The following is a 23,837-nucleotide window of genomic DNA, read 5'->3' as shown; positions in this document are numbered from 1 at the left end:
GATCTAGGGACCAGTGCTGGACCAGCCCTGGGAGCAGGGGGTCTCTCTCCACAACCTTGGTGGGGCTTGGCTAGCACTTGGAGAGGAAGACCAGAGCCAAAATGGGAATGTAGTTAAAAGGAAGGAGGGCCCAAGACATTAACACTGTAAAAGATTCTGGGGGCAGGAAGGCAGATCTGGTAGTACAGACCCAAGTACAGATCTGGTAGCTCTGACCTCAGATATATTTCTGAACCTCCCGGATATCTTCATCTACATACTGAGGGTAACACTTTCCTCAGGGGCGTGCGTGTGGAGTAACAGCGCAGTGTTTGCACTGCTTAGCACACAGTGGGTGCTCAGAAAACACAGGAGGGCTTCGTGAGCCTCCTCCTGGCCCCCCTGGGCAACGACAGCCTCTTCCTAGTCACCCTGCCCCGACTCACCCTCCATCGCTTGGGCACGGGCTGCTGGACAAATCTCAGAGCATGGTTCTGGTCATGCCTTTCCCATCTTAAAGACCCCTGATGGTGCCATCACTTCCAGGTTTTGGCCTGGAATTCAGGCCTTTATGAACCTGTTTCCAAGTCAGAGGGTGGCTCCACTGTACAACTCACTGCGTAGACTGGGAGCCTCATCCATAAAGAGTTCCTTCCCAAATCCCACCCTTCAGGCGACCTGCAATGGGTGCAGGCATTCTGGCCTGGCTCCCCTGGGGCTTCCTGCACAGCCAGGAACCCTCAACTCTTGGCTGCCATGCAGAGCAAGGCTGGCCTCTGTCCCCAAACACCCTTCACATGCAACTGTTTTGTGTTCTTTTTTTTAAAGAAAGAAAAGCCCTGATTTGTGGCATTTACTGATTTTCATAGTGTAAATACCCTTATTATGGCCAATGTCAAGTACCAACATCATATCACCAAGCACAGCAGTGGGAAGACATGTGCGCAGCCAGCTCTCCCCAGATGGCACACTCCTGCAACATCCCAAAGGACCTCAAACCCCAAGGAAGAGCTGTGCAGCCTCAGACTTAACTTCTCTGAACTCAGGCTTCTCATTTATAAAACAAGGACAACAGTCACACCCACCTCATGGCAACGATGTGACATTAAGTGACGTCATCTGGGTGATCAACAATGTGTTAAACACCCACTATGTGTAGGGTTCTATACGGGGCACCAGGAGGATGACTAGGGACAAGATAGACAAGGGCTTCTGCCTTCCCAGACCCCACTCCTTGCAGTAACACCCTTGGCACAATGGCTAGAATGCAGCACTCAATAACCATTAGTTATGATTACCAATAGTATTAACGTTATTCCTTCCTTTCTCTGGGCTTCAGTTTCCTCATCTCCAGACTCAGAATGTGGGCTGCACAGAACTCTCTGTGATGCCACACCACTCGAGCCTTAAAGTGGCACTGATGCCCATTTCACAGGTGGGGAAAACTGAGACACTCAGAACTGAAGCCAAGCTGAGGATATGAACCAGGCTCTTCTAACTCCCAGTCTCCAGATCTGTCACACCTCCCAGGACTGAGGAAGCATAAAAAGGACATGGAATTCAACTGGTGATTCAGCTGGATGCTTTAAAAATACTTTCTTCACCCCCCTCACGGGGGTAAATTGAAACGTCCTTGGCATGCACGTTTTCAAAATACCCTCTCAGCATGACAGCTTCAGTGCCTGGACCATTCCCAGGCTCTCTGGAAACCCCAGCCGCGGCGCCCCTGGCGCAGTGTGCAGGCTGGTGGGAGCTGATGAAATTTCCTCGCAATAAACAGCCCAAATCACATGATTCAAATGCAAACCGCTGGGCTTTGGGAGGCAAAGGCCCCACATAGGCACCTTCTCCTCCTGGAGAAGAAATGAGATGGTTCCTGGGAATAAACCTAAAACAGTCTCCAAATCACCACGGGTAAGTAAGCCAGACTTAGGCCCCCTCAAGTGCATGGGCAGAAATTGTTTTCTTTATAAAACAAGACCAGTGGCCAAAAAACGAAATCCACCAACTCGGGAGGAGGAGCCTGGAAAAAATTCTCTTGGGCAGTCCCTATATGTATCTAACCTCAGTCCTTCATGCTTCAGTTTCAGCCATTTCTTTTTCTTCTGTTCTAGAGGACAGGAACAATGTCGCTTTTCACTGCAACCTGTCTCAGCTTCGCTTCTCAGCTCCAAAACAGCCCTAGTTTGTTATCAACAACTTTCCTTTCCAACTTTCTCACTCAGAAGCAGAAGCTTTTGAAACCTAGGTAATGATCTTCTCCAACCTGTTATTTCTTTCAACAAAAGCCAAGCAAGTAGTCTCATCCGGGTCGCACAAAAAGCTGGCTCTGGCTCTGCCTGTGCCAGCCCCAACACACTGGGGAGACGCCAGCTCTGCACCTGCCTTGCCGTGCGCCTTTGGGAAAGTCATGCCCCCTTTCTGAGCCACAGTCTCCCCCATCTTTGTGCCAAGAAGGGCTGGTCTTATTTCTGCAGTCCATTCCAGTTCCTACCACTGTCAGAGCTGCCCACCCCCCATGCTGGCCCCTAGCTCTACCTCTCTCCTCCCGCCAAAAAGAGGAAAAGAAACTTGCGTTAGGCGTCGGGGGAGAAGGGCGCGCAGTTCAGAGTTGTCAGGGTGCGCGGGCGGTTGCCGGGTGAGTGAACCTCACACAAATCCCAGGACAGAGAAGTCCCACCTCCCCGTAACCACAGCTACCCAACCACACCTCTAGCCCAAACACAACTCGGGGCCCAGCCAAGGACCACCTCCAGATTCCCTCGGGACCCCTCCCATCCCCCCGCGACCAGCCCCTGCCGGAGACAGCGAAAAAGAGCCAACGCCCCCAATGTGCGGAGGTGGAGACTGAGGCCGGAAGGTGCTGACTGCGGAAACTCGCAGCCGGCGGGGTTTGGACTGGGATCCGATCGCCGGTCCAGCACTCCCTCCCATTCCCAGAGCGGCGATCGGTCTCCTTCCCGTTCGCGTGATATTTCCACGTGGGAGAGATCGAGAGCAGCACCGTCCCTGTGGATCGGGGCCCATCGGTGCTGCCTTCTTTCCCTCCCCATTCCCCCGACGGAGAAACTGAGACCAAGAGAGGGTCCAGAACCCGCCCCGGACCCACCGCGAGCCCCTCCCCGTGTCTCACCTGCTGGCAGCCACCGCGCGGGGTGGTTTCCTGGAGTTGAGCGGCAAACAAAGGCCTCCAATCCGGGAGCGGGGCGGGGCGGTGACTTTTTGCAAAATCCCCGAGACCCGCCCCTGACGGGCGGGGTGCGGCCCCCAGGAGGCGGGGTTTCGGAAGCTTCACCAAACGCTGAGAGGCGGCCGCCTGTGGCCCGCCCCCAGGGACTCAGATGCGGCCCCACCACCAAAAATCTCAAATCCGGGAGGGTGTTCCTCCTGGAACCCGTCGGACTGCAGACGCGAGACTGAAGCCCGGAGTTAAGACATTTGTGCAAGGTCTCAGTGAGAAAGAAATCAGACTTTCATAATGGAAACGATCTGCTTCATAACAGTAATGATTATACTGTAATAACTTTTCATGAGCACTTATGTATCAAGCACTATTGTAAGTGGTTATTATGACCGATCCTCTCCTATGAGGTGGGTTGGTATTATCATTAGTATCCCGTAGTCCAAACCACCGTTAGGCAAGCGGGGAAACCCAGCCCTGGAGAGAAAGAATTTGCCCAAGGTCCCGCAGCGAGCGCGAGACAGAAACAACCCTCTGTCCACTGAAAGCGCAGCTTGAAGGATAGCTGTGTAAGGTGTCAAACTGGCCTAGGCTCTTGCCGGAGTTCTGCCACTGAGCTTCATGTAAATGGGATTTGTAACTCCTGCCTCACAGGGTTGCTGAGGGAGTAAGTAAATAAACAAGGCACCAGGACCGTAAGAAATGAAACAATGGAACTAATTTAAAGAGTTCCTCGAAGCATCCTGTTTCACGGGGTAAATAAATAAACCTGGAGATTTTCCCAAGGTCCTGCATCCAGCTGTGTTGCAGCCCAGTTCCTCCCAGCAGTCCCCACCCCCACCCCAGGTTGCCAGTGACTGTCTGCACACATATCTAATGGTAATTATAGCAGCAGCTTCTATTCACTAAAGGCCTACTCTGTCCCAGGGGGAAAAATTTAGCTAACCCTTACAATAATTTATGAGTTAGGGTAGTACTGTGCTCCCTATTTAAAGATGAGAAAACTGAGGCTCAGGTTAAGTGACTCGCCCAGGATTACACAAGCAGGGAGTGGTGGAGGTGGAGCACGATGCCAGGTTTTAGACACTAAGCTGTGGACTCTGAGCTGTGTTGTTCTCAGTCCTGTACTCCCCACAATGGGCTACTGCATACCCCTACCCTGCTTTCTCCCAAGCAGAGAGGGCTCCAGGTGATTTGAAGGCCAATTGGCACTTGCTTGGGCATGCCCCAGCTCAAGGCCGAAACTCACCTCTTTCTGTCTTCTAGCAACACACTGAGATTCTCTAGGCAATCCTCCCCGCTCCGGCCCTGGCATCAGGAGTAAAGACGTCAGGGCCACAGGTGTGTGTGTCTAGGTGAACCTCTGGCCCCTCCCTCCCACAATATTCGGAGCTGCCTTAGCCCATCGTATTGGGTCCTTTCAAAAGACAACAGGACATGTGCTTGTCCTGGGGCTTCATGTCGCTGACCAGGTAGCCCTCAGTGCAAATTTGTCCTCCACCACTCACCAGCAGTGCAACTTTAAGGGAGCCATTTGACCTTTCTAAGCCCACTTATAAAGGAATTTTTTAGGTTTAAGATTCTACAGCCCTAGAGTCAGTCCTAGCAATTTCAGGAGCAACAGTTTTAGTAACTGATTCTTGTTTTACTTTTTTTCAGAATACAAACTTTAGGCCATGGGCAGCAGCTGCTGGGGGCTCTCCGTCCCCTGCTGCAAACGGTGTGGCACTTGTAAGACCAGAGGGCCCCTCTCTTCGTTCACCATTATCTCGACTGCAGTGACCTCCCTGGGGCTGACGCTGGGCCTGGTGCCATGGTCCCCACAGCATCCCAACCTCCATCAGAGGCAAGTAGCAGCATCCCCATGTATTGGTCTCCTGTGGCTGCTGTAGCACATTACCACCAGTTCGCGGCTTAAAACACTAACTTGTTCACTTATAAAGAGAGGTCAGAGTCCAAAATCAGTCTCATGGGGCTAGAGTCAAGGTGTGAGCAGGGCAGGTCCCTTCTACAGCCTCTGAGGGGGAACCCCTTATGTTGCCTTTTCACCTGGGCTCCTGGCCCCTTCCTTCACCTGCAAAGTGCATCACTCCAACCTCTGCTTCCGTCATCACAACACCTTTCTCTTTTTGTGGACTCTTCCTCTGCCTCCCTTTCACAAAGACTCTGGGTGATTAGATTGGGCCCGCCCAGGTAATCCAGGGTAACCTTCCCATTTCAAGGCCTGAATCACATCTGCTATGTTTCTTTGCCATATAAGGTAACATTCACACGTTCCAGGAATCTGAATACCTTTGGGGGTCATTATTCAGCCCACCACACCCATTTTGCAGATGGAGAACTTTGGCTCAGAAAGGTTGAGTCACTTGCCCTTGACCCTTCTGGATTTAGAGTCTGATGCCAGGAGATCTGGGGTTTGACAAAGCTCCCCAGTAGCCAGGTAAGGTTCCTTCCCTGCAGGGTTATTAGGACTGGGGAGGGGCTAGGGCCTGCAGGGATGGGCTGCTCTGGTCTCAGGTGATCTCCTTGGCCTGGGGAGAGAACTGGGGCAGCTAAGGGCAGAATCTGGTGAAATCAACTGTCCCTAACCCATTCGGGTAGACCCCTAGACACAGGGCTGGACAAAGCAGGACTTCTCAAACTCTTCCTGCCCCAGAGTAACCCTGGGGATGAGGGACATGGGCACTGGGGGCTCGAAAGCAAACCATTTCTTGCCACCTCCTCCTCCCCGCCCTCTGTGTATTTTTACTTCTCACACCCAATCCCCTTGGCTCCTGGAATAGCCTGTGGCCTGCAGAGGTAGAGGATGAGAAGTGATTGGGAATTTACTGTCTCTCCCCTCGCCCCCAGGCCTTGTCTAAAGACTGAAAGCAGGAGAGCTCTAGCCCTAATTTACACTAAGGTGTTCCCTGTGGGATCAGGCTGCAGCCGCCCTCCCAGGACAACACCTGAAATCCCACCCTGCTTGGCTTCCTCCCCTCCCCCTAGAGACCCCCACTCCTTTACTGCCCTTCCATTGCATACACATCTTCATCTGAGTCAGTTGCTGGAACCTGCCAGAAGGTAGGCCACCTCTCTGTATTGTAAAACACCCGAGCACACTACATTCTGCCCCCTGACATACCCATGCTTTTTAATCTGAAAGTGTCATCTGTAAATAACCTTCAGGCAGGGTGTTCCACGACAGGGGTGTGGTTCAAGGGCCCCTGCACTTATGATGTGGGGGTCAAGGGCAGAGGGCGGTGATGTTTGCAGCCCTGGGTACCTCCATCTGTCCTATTCCCCCACCCCCAACATTGAGCGACCAAGACTCCGGCCACAAAGGCAAGCCACACAGCGCACTGGACCCTAACCTCCTTGTTCATATCTCTTTATTGAAAAATTAAAGTCATAAGCTCTGTATATAAATACACTGATGTCGCTGGTCACCTGCAAGGCCTCTGGGAAAGGCTGGGGGTGCAACGGGAAGCTGGGGTCTTGGGTCCCCAGGGGTTTGGAGAGGGAAATAAATAATAAATACCATGGAGGACAGGGGGCTAGGAGGAATGGGGGTGTAAATGAGGGGTGCGTGATGCTTATTTGTGGCACTGAAGGCCCGGCAAGATGTCCCCCACCCCGGCTGGGGGCCGTGTCCATGAATTCTCATGTGACCTCACTCTAGACAAAGGCCAAGGCATCTGGGCATAGGCCAGGTCATACATAGCTGGACAGGGGGCACAGTGGCCCCAGTCAACACGGAGCCACAGCCCCTGGCAGACCGCAGATGGGCGTGCCAAGATACAGGTGCTCTGCCCTTCCCCTTCATCTCTCCCCTTCCTGAAACCCACACTTGTAGTGAGTGTCCACTGTGTACTGGCCATGGCACCAGATCCTGACCTGACCTTTTGTTTGCCCCGCCTGGCTCTCTTCTCCCGGTTCTGGTCCAGTGGGCCAGGAGGGAGTGGGGGTTGTCTTCCTGCTACCCTGGCCATGTAGCTCTGGCCCATCAAAGAGCTTAACAATGCCAGGAGGGAGGAGGGACCGGGGCCAGGGGCCGGGCAGCGGTGGGAGGCCCTTGGGCCTTGGCTCCTAGAGCATCACATTGAATTCGGTGACCAGAAAGTCGATGTAGTCACACTCCTTGGTCTTGAAGGCCTCTGCGATGATGCGCGCAGCTTCCCGATGCTCCTTGCCCCGAAGTGTCAGCCCATTCACTTCCAGGATCACGTGGCCCACCTTGAGCTGCCCACAGTTGTGGGCGGAGCCTCCTCGCTGCAGGGGTGAGACACAGGGCAGAGGCTTGTAGGGCACCTGAAGGCCAGGTTGGTCTGGCTTTGACCACCCACGGGGTCAGGCCTGACATTGCCAACCAGGCAGCTACAGTCTAGATGTCCACTGCCCTGATTAGGAAACTAAGCCTCAGGGAGAGCAAAGGTCTTATGAGCCTGGGTCTGTCTTTGGGTGTTGGGCCACTGCCAGGGTTGACACACCCCTGGGATGCTGGGGAAAAACTTCCAGATGTAGGAAGAGATCGTCGAGCAGGGCCCCTGGGGAAGTACCTGAATTGTGACGATCCTAGGCAGGGGCTGGCGGGTATTGGCGCCACCCTCGATGGCGATGCCCAGGGTGGCTGCACTTTTCTTCACTCGGACCAGGGTGGATGTGGGCTCCAGGAGTCCGGGCTGCAGGTGCGAAGGAGAGCAGTGACGAAGGCTGTCTCGGTGGACAGGCCTAGCCACGCACCCCTTTAGGTCACATTGGGAGCCTCCGCTTTGCTGGGCAGTAAGCTAAGTGCTTGGTGTCCTCAACTCTTAATTGCTACAAAAGTCCCCAAGGTTTGGGACGTTAAGGGGCAGCCCAAGGCTGCCTGGTGGTGGCACTAGGACAGGGATCCAGGCCTCAGCCACCACGTCATGTCAGAACTGAGCTTTAAGATTCTTGAGACCTACCTCAATGCCCAGCAAAGGCAGGACTTACCCAGGGCCTCCAGCCTACCAGAGTGTTGTTTCCAGCACCCACACCCCTCCAGTGAGGGACCCTCTCCATCATCTGTGGTCACTTGTCAAGCTGAACCCTGGTCAGGGACTCACTGTTCTTCACCTGGGGCCTGCCTTCTCCTCACCCTCTGTGACACTCTCTTCCTTACTTACCGGTTTGGTAGCCCCCTCTGTGCCCCTCTCGTTCCTAGGTGGCTCCTTGCTACTCCTGCTCTTGGTGGATGCCATCTGTCTGCCTCGGCCAGGGGCGCTGGACTCTATCTCGCCAGCGTCCACACCACTGTCCTCGCTGAGAGTCTGCCCGCTGTCCGAGAGCTGTGAGAGTGTGGAGGCTGCTGGGAGTGGGGGACAGAAGGAGAGTGGTGATTTATACAGCTGGGGTCAGGGAGGGCTTCCTGGAGGAGGTGATAAAGCTGCAGACTGGAAGAGGGGGACTCCCTGGGCAAAGACCAAGGGGGTGGGGGGAAAGCTGGAGGGCAGGGAGACTTTCCCCACCCTGCCACCTACTGAGACCTGCCCTTCCAATGTGGCCTGGCACCAAGGCCACCACTTCCAGGATGTCTGCCTTGATTGCCTCAGTGTAATGATTAAAACAGAGATCAGAAAGCAAACCTAGCCCATCATAGATGCGTCTGTTTTTTAAACATATACAATGCTGTCAATTTTTAATAGTGGACCAACACATTCATATTAGACTTCACATAAAATTTAAATTTCTAGCTTCTTAAGGGAAGAAGGAAGTTCTTCCCTGCCCGGTCTGTCCCAGGCTCAACCCCAACTGGCCTAAGCTGAGTATGGACACCACGTGCCCCTTTGGCTCACTGGTCAACCTACGCTTTCTCACTATGTACGCGGTGGCCTCGTCCCTGAGTTTGATACGCTGTGTTAACACCCTCTGGAGTCTAGCCGGTTGGATTTGAATTCCCTCTGACCAGCTGTACAGCCCTGAGTGAGTTACGTTGCCTCCAGGGGCCTCATGTTCCTGTTCTAATCTGCAGCAACCATGCCTACCCGATGTTACCATAAAGACTAACAGATGTGATGTATAGAGTGAAGCAGTCAAGGGAACAGACTCGTGCTAGACCACCTGGCTCCACAATGACTTTATGTGCCTCTCCATCTATAAAATAGCAACAGTAACAGTACCAGCCTCTCAGGAGTGTTGGTGGGGGCTGGGGATCAGGTGAGTTGCTGATACAGGCAAAGTCCCTAGAACAGTGTCCAGCACACAGACAGTGCTGTGTAACGGTTAGCTCTTATTGTGTGTGCCCAGCTCAGTGCCAGGTCTAGAGGCAGCAGTGACCCATCCATGATAGCTTGAGTTTCTCACCGCATCCTCCCCGCTCTCCCTTAGCCGCCCTCCCTCACCAAGCCCACAGAGCCCAGGGACCCTGCATTCTGCATGGCACACAGCAAGCACTCACCTTCCCTAGCCACAGCAGGGCCCCATGTATCACTTAAGCCACAAGGTGGCAGCAGAATTCAACAAAATGTACCCAACTGGGCAAGGAGGAGACCCAGAGCCTGGAGAGAGCCCAGGCTTTCAGAGTGAAAAGCTGGTTCTATCCTTCCCTCCACCTCCTTAGCTGGATTCCTCTGGAAGCTCAGGGGCTGCAACCTGGGGCTGGCTTCCTGGGTTCCTGGTAGGTCCACACTGCATTCTGACCCTGAAGCCCCAAGTCAGGAGAACCCAAGGGGTCCACCTTTCCTCCAGCACCTTCATGGTGCCAAGGCCTGGGGTACAGACATCAGAGAAGCCCCCACCCCTGCCGCCGCCCTCAACAAGCTCAGTCTTATAGAGAAGATGGATGGATGAGGGCAGGGTGGCAGGGGCTGGGGGCTCAGGAGGAGGAGCCCAACCTTCACCGCAGCTTGGCAGGGCTGTCATCGTCACCTCCATTCTAGCACAGTCAAGCAGCTCAGAGAGGCACAACGCCTGCCGCACAGTCACACAGCTAGGACACGGCAGAGTCAGGACTGCGCTCGTGTCTCTGGCTCCACAGCCCCTTGGTGTGGGCTCAGGACTCTGTTCTCCAGCCACCCTTACCATGAGGGAGGAACACCTGGGCAAGAAGACCCCCCGCTGGGTGAGCACCTGTTCCACCTTCACTGTATTGATGGGCAAATCAACCCAGAGGGGACGGCCCCCCGCCCACAAGATCACAGTGGGCACCAGAGCCCAGCCAGCCCCCAGTGTCTGCGCATACTCACTGCGCGTCTGGGGCAGCGCTCTCACTTCGTTCACGTCCGGCTCGCTGTCCGGCCGGTGCACCTCCACCAGAACGAAGTGCTGGTTTGTGCCTGTCTGCTCTGGGCGGCCTGTGGGGGAGGGTGGTGGGAGGCAGCCCCCAGCCACCGTGGCCTCTGCGGTGGGGCTTTTCAGGTGTGGGGGTGACTGGACCCGTGGGAAGGGGCCAATGGGGTGCTGGTTCACCAGGGCCAGATGGGCATCCAGTGGCCTCTTGGCGCCGGGCTTGGCAGGGGAGACGGAGGCGTAGATGGGGGAGGAGGGAGCGTCCTGTGCTGAGGGGGCCTCTGGGGCTGGGGTGGTGCCCGCCGGAGGGCTGCGGTTCCGCGGAGCTGAGAAGATGATGCCCGAGTGGGAAGATGCAGAGGAAAGTGGCTTTGGGTCCTGGCTTCCCGGCTTCCTCGGCTGGGCCAGAGGTGGTGGGGGAGGAGGCAGCTTATAGCTAGGCAGCCCCTCAGCTGAGGATTTGACATCATCCTGCCAAAAGACCCAACAGGAATAGAAGGAGTCAGAGCCCATGGCGACCGGGAGAGGGGAGATCTGGCAGCAGAGTGGGCCCAGCCGGCTGGAATTCCGTCCCAGCTCTATAGGCTCTTGGCCACAGGGCCTTGAATAATGCAACACCGAGTGGAAAACTTCTCCCAGCATCTCGGCAGCTGATAAGCATCAGGATCCTGGCTGCGTCCCTGGGGACGGCACCGTTACCTTTGGGAACTGAAGTTCTTGGCATCAGCCAGGGCTTGTCACAGGCAACAAGACTTAATTAGAGCTGGGATGTGGAAAATGAAAAAACAAAAAAGGTACTTCATTGGCTTTTCTTTTTAGGGGATCATCTTGGCTACTAGAGATGGGAGGTGCGACTGGACTAGAGGCACAGAGTGTGGACAGAGGCTGGGGTGCTGTGTGGCCCTGGGCAAGGCACAGCACCTCTCCGAGTGCACCCCCGGGCAATGAGAAAACTGCACCTGCCAGCAGAGTTGTGGGATGTGAGCAGCAAGGTGTATCATGGGTTAGCAAGGCACCTCCCACCCGGCAGGTGCTGGGTGAGTGGCAGCTACGGACACCGTCATTACTATTCCCCTGCCTCCACCTGTGCCGATACCCAGCACCCACATACCTCTGACGGCAGCGCAGGCACTGTTCCAAAACGCTGGACTTAAGTTAACTAGTTCACCCCTTACTGCAAACGTGTGGGTTAGTACACTCCTTACACTCCTCTGATCTCCATTTTACAGATGCGAAAGCTGAGGCCAGAGAGGTTAAGAAACTTGCCCAATGTCTCAGAGCCAGGGGCAGAGGAGGTATTTGAACCCAGGTAGTCTGGCTCCAGAGCCCAAGCCACTCGAAAGTTATTTGGGTCAGAATCACAAAGTAATGCTGCCTGGACTGCTGGTGCATGCACGTGGGCATAAGGTCGTGTTCAGCTTCCATTTCCAGCCCAGTACTGTTACCTCTTCAGGGAGTTCTCTCCATGCACCTGTGTTTCAGCATTCGCTGTGAAAACGTTCGGATGACACATCCAAAGTAACATGAACCGGGTAAAAAGGCAGCCTGACAGCCCCACCTAAAATGCCAGAAGGAGCCTTCCTGGCCCCCACTAGAAAGAGCAGAGGGACGCGCTGCAAGGGCCTGCGACTGCGTCTGAGAGCTCACCATCGGGTCCTCTCTCCTCCCAATGGCTCTCACCAAGGAGCCAGCCCCCAGCACCTCACACAGGCCAGGGATGGCAAAACGGGCAGAGAGCCTCTTACCAGGGAAACGTCCGGGAGACTGTTCATATTGCCCTGGACAGCCTCGCCGGTCTCCTCCACGTCCAGAGTGTTCTAGAAATGGAGAAGAAAACAAGGTGAGCAAATGTAAACCAAGAGGGAGAAACCAGACTCCAAAACCTCTGGACCCTATGACACCTTCACGTAGTTTCCGTGACGCCTGACTTGCCCCAGTCTGTTGGAATTTATTTTATGCATTAAAATTCATGTCAATTTCCTTGCTGGTCATTTTGAAATCAATTTCTGAGACCTGCTGATTGTCTCCAGGCCTCCCTGGAACTCCCCGGAGATACTGTGGGGTGGCTCTGGCCTCGACTGGGAATTCCTGAAGTTGGGTGCTGCCCAATGCACTCCATCCACAACTCCAGACCCCAGGGGCCCTCTCTCCACTGCCTGTCACAGACACACCAGGAAGGTGTGCAAATGGCAGATGCAAATGAGAGGTGGATGGGGAGTCAGTCCCTCTCCCTCTCTCTCCCTCTTCCAATTTCAATGGTTTCAGTAATGTGAAGGGGGGTGGTTAAGGTTTAAATGGACCTTACTTGGCAAAAATGCCCATTTCCTCCTTCCTTCCCTGATTCACCAGAAGAGGCCTCGTGCTCTCAGGTGACCCTTAGCTGCCGAAAGGTCAACTCTAGGCCTTTCCGGGGAGGCCGAGAAGCACTCCTCTCTAAACTGGCTCTCGTGAGAGCTCGGGGGAGCCATTTCTCCACCCCACAGAGCTTCGGATGGCGAAGCCTCAGTGACCAACACCTAGCTCAAGTCTCAGGTAAAGAGATCAATCCTGCCTGCGCAGTCTCAGTGATCTAGACTGACAGGGCCTGGGACACACAGATGGTAAGACGTGACCCCTGCCTTCAGTAGTTTAAAGACAGTGGGGTTGATACAAACAAGCACAGAGGATGCTGCACAGAGTGAGGAAACATAGACATATAATGCAGCTGGGGAGAGGTTATCAGGGAAGGCTTCCTGGAGGAGGGAGCACAGCTGAAAGCTGAGTCTTGTGGGCAAGCTGGGCAAAGGAGGGAAAGATGCTTGTTTCAGAGGAAAGGTCATCCATAAAGCAGAAAGGATAGAGGATGTTTGAGAATCTTCCAGAAGTTCCACAAGAGTCAAGCATGGAGATACTTGAAGCTGAGCCTGAGGGCAGCAGGTTGCCATGGAGATGTGGTCAAGATTGCCTTCTGAGAAGTTCCCCTTTGCTCACTTCCTTTCAAGCTGCACTTGAACAATGCAGGCGTGTCAGGGACTCCACACTAGCTGTTCCCTCTGCATGGAACATTCTTCCATTCAGCTATCCACGGAGCATGCTCCATTCGCTCCGCCCTCTGCCAAGACCTTACTCAAAAACCACCTCCTTGAGGTCCACCCTGACAACCCACCTTCAATCACACCCCAGCCCCACCCTGCTTTACTTTCCTCCTTTGCACTGATCACTGGTCTTGCCAGCAGCGGAGATGTAATCCTTGAGACACAAGTCAGATAATGCCCCTCCCAAGCTCATAACCCCTCAGGGCCTTTCCTTCTTACTTGAGGGAATTCCAGACTCTCTACTCATTCTGCTGCTCCTCCCACCAACTGGGTAGAACAGTCCTGCCTGCTCACTGCTCCCCCTGCCCACAAGACCTGGCTCACTCCCACACTGCTCTTAGTTCTGACTCAGCAAGGCCTTCCCGGACCAGCGCTGTCTCAAACGGCCCCCACCCCTCCTCCACACACCCCACCACGTTAACCCCTGGCCCTGCTTCGTCACCACCTGATGTCATACCATTGATTTGCTTACTGTCTGTCAGTGGGGAAAAAACTCCTAAGGGGCAGGACTTGCAACTACTGGTCTCTGCTCTGTCCTCAGTGTTCAGGACAGTGCTTGACAAGTATTTATTAAGCAAATTAATGAATCCACACCTGGACTGGTGAGTAAATGAAATCAATCAATCACTCTGGCTGCCACAGGGAGGAGGCCTGGCAGACAGAGAACCCAGTGAGGTGGCTACGGCTGTCGTGGCAGCGATAGAGCTTTCGTGGTGGCTTGAGTGTGGGTGAGGGCAGTGGGTGGGGACAGAGGCTTCCTGACTCCACACCTCCTTGGACAGAGGCCGTGGTGTCATCCACTGATCCCATCTCCAGGGATCCTCCCGAAGCCTGGAGCACTCTGGGTGGAGAGAGGGCACACCATCACAGAGACCTGTCATGGGAACCCACCAGCGGTTCTGAGACTCTCCCTCCCAGAGTCTCACTGGTGCCTCATCTGGTCCCGTGACGCCTCTGGGACAACTGGCCCGTTTACCAACAAAGCGGAGGCTCACACGCAAACCTCGGCCTCCTGACAGGCTCCTGCTGCCTCCGACTCGTCTTCTGCACAGTGCCTCAAAGGAAGATGCTGCTGACACGCTCAGGGATGCAAGGACAGTTGGGGATCCTGGCAGAGGGGGAGCGATGGCGCTGTTCTCTCACCCTCTAATTAGTGACACCGGTTCCGGCTTCTTTGAGATCACACCTGCCTTTGCCACTTAGAGCTGACTGATGGTGGGCAAGTCCCTGAGCTGCTCTGTGCCTCAGTTTCCTCACCCGTAAAATGGAGTAACAGCAGTCCCTCCCTCACGGGGTTGATGTATTAACACCTCAGAACGGAGCCTGGTGCAGTATACGAGGGAAGGTGGGCATTATCCACACCAGAAGCCTGAGACCTTGCAAATGTGCTTCCACAACCGAGGAGCTGCAAAGCACACCCTGGCTCTGCGTAAACACCTCGATGGAAAGGAAGCGGCAGCCTCCCATATATCCCCCTCCAAATTCCAACACCAGAACAGTCCAGTGTTTCCTGGACGACACGGACCATCTACGGTGAACGTGAATGGCGCGGCGGGGCCGGTGACATGCAGTGACTTCCCAAGAGTTGGCAGTCACAGTCCGGATCACAGCAGGAGACACGAAGAGGGTCAGGAGCCCGGGAAGTGCCTACAGCAAAGACAAAGGCCTCCACACAGCTCAACACAGCACTGTCACCTGCTCCCGGAACTCAACCTGCAGGCACCCTCGGGACTCAGGTGACAGTGCATGGTGGGGCCAAAGACGTGGGATTCTGTCTCGTTCGGATACATTAGGAGCTTCCAGCACTTATTTAGTCAACAAGCATTTGTCAGGCAGCCTTGACTTATGAGGGAAGCTCATGGGGATAAAAGATGAGTGGGTCACTGTGTCCCCAACACCAAGCAGAGCTCCATGTACACACAGCTGCCCAAAAACTCTTGCTCAGGATCACCGATGGGGCTGGCAGTTGTGAAAGGGCCCACAAGAGGGGGAAAGGAAGACCCCAGAGCCTGACAACACAGCATGTATTTGCTGAGCACACGGGGGAGGGGGCGTGACTTTGTGTTAGAAGGCAGGAGATCAGAGAACCACAAACCAGACGGCCTGTGTGCCATGCGCTCTACTGGGCATTTCACTTACATGATCTCATATTTGATTCTCAGAGTGAGACAGGTACCCTGATTCTCCCTGGCCCATGTCTTTCGTACATAAGCTCTGAGAGGGAAGTGATTGCCACGGTCACACAGCCATTTTACAGCAGGTCAGCTTTCTAACCCAGGCCAGAGTGATCCCAAAGTCCATGCAGCCCCACCTGCCCCCAGAACTGGTTAGAGCCATGATACTATAGGCACTAGATGGCCCCGGGAGCGACTGTCTCCGGACCAGGAGAGAACACAGCCATCGCTGGCCCCTGGCCTCAGCCAATTTCTGCTACTAATGGCATCCTGGAGCCAAGAGTGAGGCAGGCACGGAAGGGGGGAAGGAGAGGGAGGAGCAGGACAAACGGCCAGCCCTGGGAGGGAGACCTGAAGTGGAGCAAATGGCAGACGGGCCGGAGCCCAGCCCTGCCAGACTCCATCTGCCGAATCCAGACGCTCAGGTGCCCCGAGTCCCCGAGCCATGTTCCTTGTGCATCTGAAATAGCTGCAGACAGCAGGCTAAGAACCCGGGGGATGCATCAGCAGAAACGCTCGAGGAACAGGTTTTGAGGAGGATCAAGGTCAGAGCTCATGGAGGAGCTGGCCTACGCATCCTGGCCACCCCTCACCCCAGCTTCTTGGAGCCCCCTTTCTCCTGCACCCACTGAGGCCAGAGCCCAGCTGAAGAATGAGACCTGGTGGGATCCTTCACCCATTCCACAGCTGAGGTGACTGAGGTTCAGAGAGGGAAGGTCACCCATCCAAGGTCACACAGCAAGGAGGGGACAGATAGCTGAACCTCATTTAAGGTCTGACTGTTACCCAGACTGCTTCCCACAGGGGCCAGGATGCCCTCAGCGCCTGCTGCCCCATCTCTTTCATTCTCCAGTCTGTGGTGGTTCAGAAAACTCCCTTTCGGAGAAAAAGAACCTCCTTGTGTCTGAGTGGGCCCAGTCAGGACCCAGATACCCCAGGAGTCTGGTTGGAAGGAACTGTGGGGACACCACGAAATGAAGTGATGAGCGGTGATCACCTGCGCCAACCTCTGCCAGCTGGACTCCTGATCCTGGAAATGCAGGTGTGCACGGCCCAGGCGCCACCTCAGCAGAATTAGCCCCCTCCCTCTGCTCCCTCCAGCCCAATTCTCTGGTTTCTAGGCCTCCTTCCCCTCATTACAATGGCAGGGCTCTTACATAAAGGTGCTATTTTCAGCCCTTTGTTCTTGCTGCTTTACTCTGATGTCAGGACAACAGGCTCCCCCCTCCCTCACCCCCTACCCCAAATGCACAAGGAGAGGCCCGAGGCTGGGTGGGGCTCCCCCTTCTGTATATGGAAAAACTGAGGCACCAGTCACAAAGGCTTCTGGAAGGTCAGAGGACTCAGGGAGAGACAAGGAGGGAACCCAGAGAGGAAGTGAGAATAAAAGTAAAAAGAGAAGAGGATTTGGGAGAAAAGGCCTAGAAGGGGGAGCAAAGGGAGAAAGGAGAGGTAAGAAAGGCAGGGCATGGTAGCACAGCCAGAGCAGGGGCTAGGGGAGAGAAGCTTGTCACCCCAGGAAAGGTGGACAGGTGGGCGGGGCAGGACAGCAGTGTGAGCAGGGTACAGCCAGAAAGTCCTGATGTCTCTGGGGGGAGGGGGCCTGCCCGGAGTGCAGGGGACAGGTCTGTGTGCCCTAAAGGGTCACAGGGACAGACGCTGGGGCGATGGCCATGCTGGGGCGACAGCACATCCTGCTCCTGACTTCTCCAAGCATGGGGTGCGCCGGAAGTCTGGAGCTGATGGGGAAGGCCGGAGGAGTGGACTGGGAGGGAAACAATCCCAGAGCACAGGACTGCAACCCATACTCACTGGGTGGCCGAGACCACGGGAACTGCCCTGACGCCGGGCTGGCACTGGGTCTTTTTGTCCACACCCACTGCCATGTTGACCACCAAACCACAAAAGCCAAAAAGTCCCTGGGAAGCCTGCGCACGAACCCCTCCCGAGGTGGGGGGCACTGCCTTGACCCGCGGGAGCCTGTTCAGCGTAGACAGGGCTTCCTTCTGCCCCCTTGCAGCTCCTTCCCCCCGACGCCCTGCAGCCCACCACAATGGTCTTTGGAAAAGGATGTCACTCGGTGGACAGAGAGTGTGACCCAGAATCTCCAGGGCAGGGCTGGAAGAACCCTGAGGACACCCATTGGAAACCAGGGCTCCAGAAGGGAACACAGGGGCTATGACCCTGGCTGGGCCAAAACACTGCATCTTTACCTTCATTAACCTCTAACTGGAACGTGGCATTTCCTCCCACCATGAATGGAGGCGACCCAGCCCAGCAGATCCACAGCGCCCGTGATGCCGACACCAACCGGAGTCACAGACCTTTCATATCACATTCTGGCTGTGGCCCGTGCCACAAAAGCCCATTTATGCTTGTCACGGCCTCTGGTTACAGCCCTTACCGGCCGGCCGGTTATTGGGCATGCTAACAAAGAAGCACGCTTGTTACAATTGGTTTTGGTATTTTGAAAATGTCATTTCCTTAGGATTTGTTTTCTTTATGGTTCTATTACATACATACTTTATTCTTCAACACTCAAAACTGTTATTCTGAGAAGGGGTCGCAGGGCTTCGCCAGCCTGCCAGAGGTCCCGGGCACAGAAAAGGTGAAGAGCCTCCGTCCTGAGTCGATGCTCCGTCCAACTGCGATTTTATAACTGGGAGCGAAGGGGCTCCGCTCCGAGAGCCGCAGGGCCAGCCCGTGTTCCAACAGGCCCTCACCCCGTGGACTCAGTTCTGCTTGGAGGAAAGGGCTTCCAGCCCCCACTCCCCTCCCCCAAGTGCCTACCCAGAGACGCAGATGCTCTGAAAAGAACTGGCTGGGAGGAATGTTCCTTATTTCAGACACCAATGGGCCGTTCCCCTCAAGGGGAAAAGGACACTCCAGCCTTGCTGTGCCCTCATCTGGGCACTGGGCAGCTTCCTGGGACGGGGATACGGAGCTATTCTACCTGACAACATACCTGCACACATGAACAGCACCTGAAAAGTATACCTGCACACCCAGAGAGCACCAGACAAAGCACTGCGCACCTAGACAGGGACACCCTCATCCGGCTGCCCCTCTGGGCTCTCTCCACACACAGAAGACACATCTTAAAAGCTGCAAACAGGATCGTGTCACTTTGTTACTGAGGACCCTCAATGGTTTCAAATTAAACCCAAGACCCTGGCACCTCCTGCTGCTGACCCTCACTCCTCGCCCCTGCAGTCCCAGCACTCGGGCCCCACCGACCTCCTACAGTACAGGGCCCTCGCCGGCCCCCTGCACTACCCCGCTGATGCCAGCGACTCCAGACCCCAGCGCAGACATCCCCCCACAGTGCCCCAGGTCGGTCAGGGCCCCAGTCCCATGCTCTCACAGCGCCCTTCGACCACTCATCAGTGTGAATTTCGTAGACAATTAGATTTGAGGCTGCTTCCCTGAATGGACGTGCTAAGCTTCAGGAGGGCAGGCACTGCTGGCTTGTGCTCACGGCTGCCAGTCTGGCATGGAGGAGGCACTCATGAAAGCTTGCTGAGTGAGAGAGTGAGTGGACAGATGGGTTCCTCCTGCTCCCCACAGGGCCTGACACAGGCCTGAGCTTCCCCACCCTCCATTTGGCCTGGATGAGGAGGGGGGCACAGAGGCTCTCAGGGAGGAGGCTGATGCAGCAAAGGGCTGGCAGCCACCCCTGGGCCCCCTTTTCACCTTCCTGCAGGGGGAGAAGGGCAGTAAGGCCTTTAGGGGCAGGGGCCCTGCCCCCACATCTGCAGGCAGGCCCAGGGAGCCCCTTCCGGGCATAGGAGAGGCCTGGAGCTTAAACCCTCTCAAATCCAGGTGAAAAAGGGGCGCAGTTAAGGCTGGGGCAAGTCCCAGCTGCCACCCCCAACCTCAATGGCATCTGCTCTGTGGGTACAAGGCTGACTTTGACCTCTACAACCCCTTTTCCTCTGCAATGCCCTTTGCCAGCCTTTAGAGTATCAATAGAATTGACTTCCATGGACTCCACACCTTCAAGTCCACTCTTGATCTCACAGAATCTTCAGGACAACCCATAGACAGGTGGTTTTAGCAGCCCAGGAGACAGATGCAAAAACTGAGGCTCCGAAGCTTAAGTCACCTGCCCAACTACTAGTCAGGAGATCGTGAGTGGGATTCCCAAGCCCATGCGCTGGAGCCCCTCTGTCAACGGCCTGTGATGCAGGAGACGAAGAATTCTGTAACTGCCAGGCAAGGCCTGCCCTCGTGTGCTCAGCAATCCTGGCCGACTTCATTATGGGAGGAGAATGATATTGTTTGGAGGCAGCAAAAACTCCCAGGGCTGAGTCTCTATTAGACAAATGGGAAATAAACACAGTTTGTTGATGGGGGGAGGGCTGCCCCTGACTTCCATCGATCGGCTGCATCTGGTTTGAAGGAAAAACGGCTGCAGGAGGAGCCACGTTTGACCTGGAATTGATAAGCGTGTCGTGTGATCCAGGGGATTCGGGCAGGATGGAAACTGGTTCCATTTGGGGCAACTGTCTGGGGCATCTGGGTCACTGATAGCCAGCTGCCTGCCACCTTGCCTGTCTGAGTGCCAGGCAAAGCACATTTTCCTATGACAAGGGAGGCAAACGTTCAGAAGGCCAGAGCGTTAGAGGAGAATCCTGAGGGGCCAGGAGTGTGGTTTCATTTGTTTCTGCTCCACATTTCCTGGGCCCCAACTCTGTTCCAGGACCTGGGCTGGCCCTGGGGATACAGACAAAAGGAAGATGTGGTCCCTGCCTGCACCCCACTCTCCCTGCTTACTGGGTGAGACAAACTCTGGGAGAGGTTGAAGCACTGTGACTGGCATTCTAATTTTTTTGTTTGTTTGGTACGTGACAGGTATTTTAGTGGAGGTATGAGGAGCACATGAGCTCCACGAGGTTAGGGATTTGGGCCATAAGAAATGTTCTAGGCTGTTGTCCATCCAGATTTGGGGGTTGTTTGTTACTCAGCATCACTGCAGCCAAAGCTCACTAATAAATGATATTGTTGCAGACCGGAGCCTGGCACGCACTTAGTGGTGAACACATGTTACAGTCACACCTTGGTACTTGTCGGCCTCAGAACTCATTAGACCCTGCACTCATCGCATTTTGATGAGAAAAAAAGGTGCTTGCTCGGGAGTCGTCGCACTTGCTAGAACTTGTATGAGTCATGCCACCACCCAGGAAGAGAAAATGCTTCATTGTCGGGTGCCCATCAGTTTCAGCACTCGTCACGAGTTCCGGAACAAATCAACGACAAGTACTGGGTCCCACTGTATTTTGCAGGCTCAGGCTCTGGAGTAATGCTGCAGCCCTTGTCCAGGTGCACAGGGAAGTGGTGCGGGTCTAGAGCTGCCTTTCCTTTCCCTGCTTCCCCTTGAGTACTTCCCAGTAGCTCCCAATAGACAGGAATCTGAGTTAGAGGAGGCTTGGCGGGGTGTCTTCCATGGTCATACAGATGGGGAGACTGAGGCCAGCAGTGGGTGAAGGGCTTTCCTGAAGGCACACTGCATGGTGGGGACAGAGCAGAGGAAGGGTGTGGGGCTCCTGACTCCCAGGATGGGGCCTGGTGCCCTGTACTCCTGCAGGAGGACTTCCGGGAGGAGGCATTTCTGTCCCGTGGCTCCACACACAGGCAGCAAGAGACATCTGGTCCGAGCCCTGCTGTGTGTGTGGAAGGGGGTGGTGCCCAGGAGACACCAAGGCCAGGGCTAACCAGGCAGCAGGAAGAGCTGGTGCCTGCAGTGCTCATCATCCTCACGTCTCTTAGCAGCTCAGGCTGCACAAGCCCTGGGCTTTTCGTGGGCCTGAACCTGGGCGTGGTACAAACCCACCCTTGTCTATTCTCAACAATCAGAGGCATCTTGTTCGAACTAAGGCAGACAAGGTCAGCCTGGCTCTAACCTGCCAATGGCTCCCATCTCACTGAGAGTCAAAGTCAAAGTCAAAGTCTCCAGCCCCCCATCTACCACTGCCCTTCACAGCGCTTACCCAGCTCCAGCCTCACATCCCCCAGGACTCTGCTCGCACACTCCAGGCTCGCTCCAGCCTCAGGGAGCACTTGCTGCTCCCTCTGAAGCGCTCTCCCCCAGCCTTAGGCATGGAGAGCGCCCTCTCCTCTTCCCGGTCTGTACTCTGGAGTCACTTCCAGACCACCCGACCCCTCCCCAAATCCCCTTCCTGCTTATTTTTCCCCTTAGCACTTTTTACCACTTACTCTGTGTCTTTCAGTTATTTATCTCACTTACGTCCCACATGCCCCTAATTCCATATTGGAAGGGATTTCCTTGTTGCTCACTACTGTATTCCGGCACCCAGAACTGGAGACAGCACACAGCAAGCGCACAGTCAGCATTGTTGACAGAACAGACGGAAGAGGAGGAGGGAAGTAGGAGACAGACAGACAGGCAGACGGATAATGCTAACAAGCAGCAGGCAGGCTCCATCGGGGAGGCATCACAATCTGACAGCAGGGGTTAAGGGCAGCAGCTCAGAGGCCAGCAGGCCTGGGGTGAGTCCTGACCCCAGTCCTGACTCACTGGCTCAGCGACCTTGAGCAAGCCACTTCTCCTCTCTGAGCTTCAGTTTTCTCCTCTGTAGAATGGCGATCACAGCAGTACTGGGCACTCCTAGTGACTGCGAGGCTCGACGAACGTGTCATCAGAAAGCATTGTCCCAGGGCCATGCTCTCTACAAATGCCAGCTACTATTATTATTAACAGAGGCCCCAATTATGGGCCAGGCTCTGTGCTGAACACTGGGGATTTAATGGGGACTGCAGACATAGTTGCTGCCTTCAAACAGCCTGTGGTTAATCAAGGTGGATAACTAGACAGGCTGGTAAAGATTATTAGAATATAGTAAGATAAGAGCCATGACAAAGGGAATCCTAGGGGGCTGGAGAAACCAAGGGTTAAAAGTCACCCCTCTCCAAGAAAATCAGGGAGGTCTACTTGGAAGAGGTGGCATGTGAGCTGAGGGCCAAAGCACACATAGGAGACAGCCAGGCCATATAAAGTGGGAAGGAAAACATCCAGACAGACAGAGTGTCTGATATATGAAAGGCCAAGAGGCCTCTCAACAGCTGCACAGCACAAAAATTACAGTCTTCATTTTACAGATCCTAAACCTGAGCTCAGAGAGGTGAAACCACTCTCTGAAGTCACACAGCAAGGAAGTGGCAGGATTGTGATTTGAATGAAGGGCATTCTCATTATAGAACCTGAGAAAACCTGGGGAGAGTGAGTGAGTACCAAGAAGAACCCTGCCTCCCTTCCGGGGCTGAGTACAGACCTAAAGGGGTGGTGGGCGGGAAGGGCCACAGCCCCCAACCTCTGCCCCAACTAAGGGACTCCGAAAGCCCCACCCAGCCAAGTGGACGGTACCTCCATCAGGTCTATAAGCCACAGCAGCCGTTCCTAGGGAGAGAGGGTGGGCAAAAGGCAAAACGGCAAAAGAAAAATACATCAAATAAATATTAGGGATGGGGTGGGCACAGCAAAACCCCCAAACACATGCACGCTTGCACACACATGCATGCTTGAACACACATGTGCACACACATGCAGAGGCAAAATAAACGTGATTCTCTTTTCTCTGTACTGTGAGTGCTTTGGGCAGAGATAATGAAGGGATGGGGCGGTGGGGGGGAGGCCCTATTGCTACAGCCAGCACTGCTTCCCTCTGACTGCCTCCGTGAAGGAAACCAGGGTCCTCACTGCTCTGCAGAAATGACACTTGTCCTGGAGAACGGCTTTCAGGAGATGGTCGTTCACCTTGAGGCAACCCTGGGACTTTCCAGAAGGTGGGCTGGGGTCGTCATTCCCATTTGGCAGATGTAAAAACTGAGGCGTGAGAGGTGACTTATCTGAGGTCATACCTGCTCGTGAAAGGCAGAGCCTGAAGAAGGCGGACCCCGTTCAGAAGACTTGGTCATAAAAGACCTGGGTTTCCAGGAGCCCCAAGCACTGTGGTGGCAGAAGAGCTCAGAGTCCGAGAGACGGAGCCCTGGCTGAGCATGCGGAGGGCGCCCGGGGTGGGGTGAAGATGGGAGACATTTGGAGGCTTCTCCGTCAGGACAACCAGCTGTACCAGGTCTCACTGAGACTCTGCCTGTGAGAACTCCCATTTTGGGGTCTGGGAGCAAGAGTGCTTAGGAAACTCAACTGTCCTCTCCCTTTCCAGGAGGGTGGTGAGGAAT

At 54.8% G+C, this 23,837-nt stretch overlaps 2 protein-coding genes across 7 annotated transcripts in view; both read right to left on the bottom strand.

The window, feature by feature from the left end:
• Positions 1 to 3,176, bottom strand: part of AKNA (AT-hook transcription factor) — a 52,033-nt gene extending 48,857 nt beyond the window's left edge. Inside the window, exon 1 of one of the 2 annotated variants that reach the window (XM_053921378.2) lies at positions 3,113 to 3,176. The gene's annotated coding sequence lies outside the window, so the exon portion shown is untranslated. The remainder of the gene's footprint in view (positions 1 to 3,112) is intronic. The other variant, XM_053921381.2, reaches the window with a different exon arrangement.
• Positions 3,177 to 6,520: 3,344 nt separating this feature from the next.
• The window catches only part of WHRN (whirlin), a 76,934-nt gene continuing 59,617 nt past the window's right edge, over positions 6,521 to 23,837 (bottom strand). For 3 of the 5 annotated variants that reach the window (XM_053921355.1, XM_024562463.3, XM_053921367.1), the window contains 5 exons: positions 12,136 to 12,207; positions 10,348 to 10,861; positions 8,290 to 8,471; positions 7,699 to 7,821; positions 6,521 to 7,411 (listed from right to left, as the gene is read on the bottom strand). In XM_053921355.1, coding sequence (XP_053777330.1) covers positions 7,229 to 7,411; positions 7,699 to 7,821; positions 8,290 to 8,471; positions 10,348 to 10,861; positions 12,136 to 12,207 — 1,074 coding nt within the window. In that variant the 3' untranslated portion in view covers positions 6,521 to 7,228. The remainder of the gene's footprint in view (positions 7,412 to 7,698; positions 7,822 to 8,289; positions 8,472 to 10,347; positions 10,862 to 12,135; positions 12,208 to 23,837) is intronic. The other 2 variants (XM_053921357.1, XM_024562464.3) reach the window with 1 other exon arrangement.

Source organism: Desmodus rotundus, chromosome 1 (genome assembly GCF_022682495.2).
Source record: "Desmodus rotundus isolate HL8 chromosome 1, HLdesRot8A.1, whole genome shotgun sequence".
NCBI lineage: Eukaryota > Metazoa > Chordata > Mammalia > Chiroptera > Phyllostomidae > Desmodus > Desmodus rotundus.
Note: the sequence above shows the minus strand (reverse complement) of the source record. Positions and strands in the feature narration are given on the sequence as shown.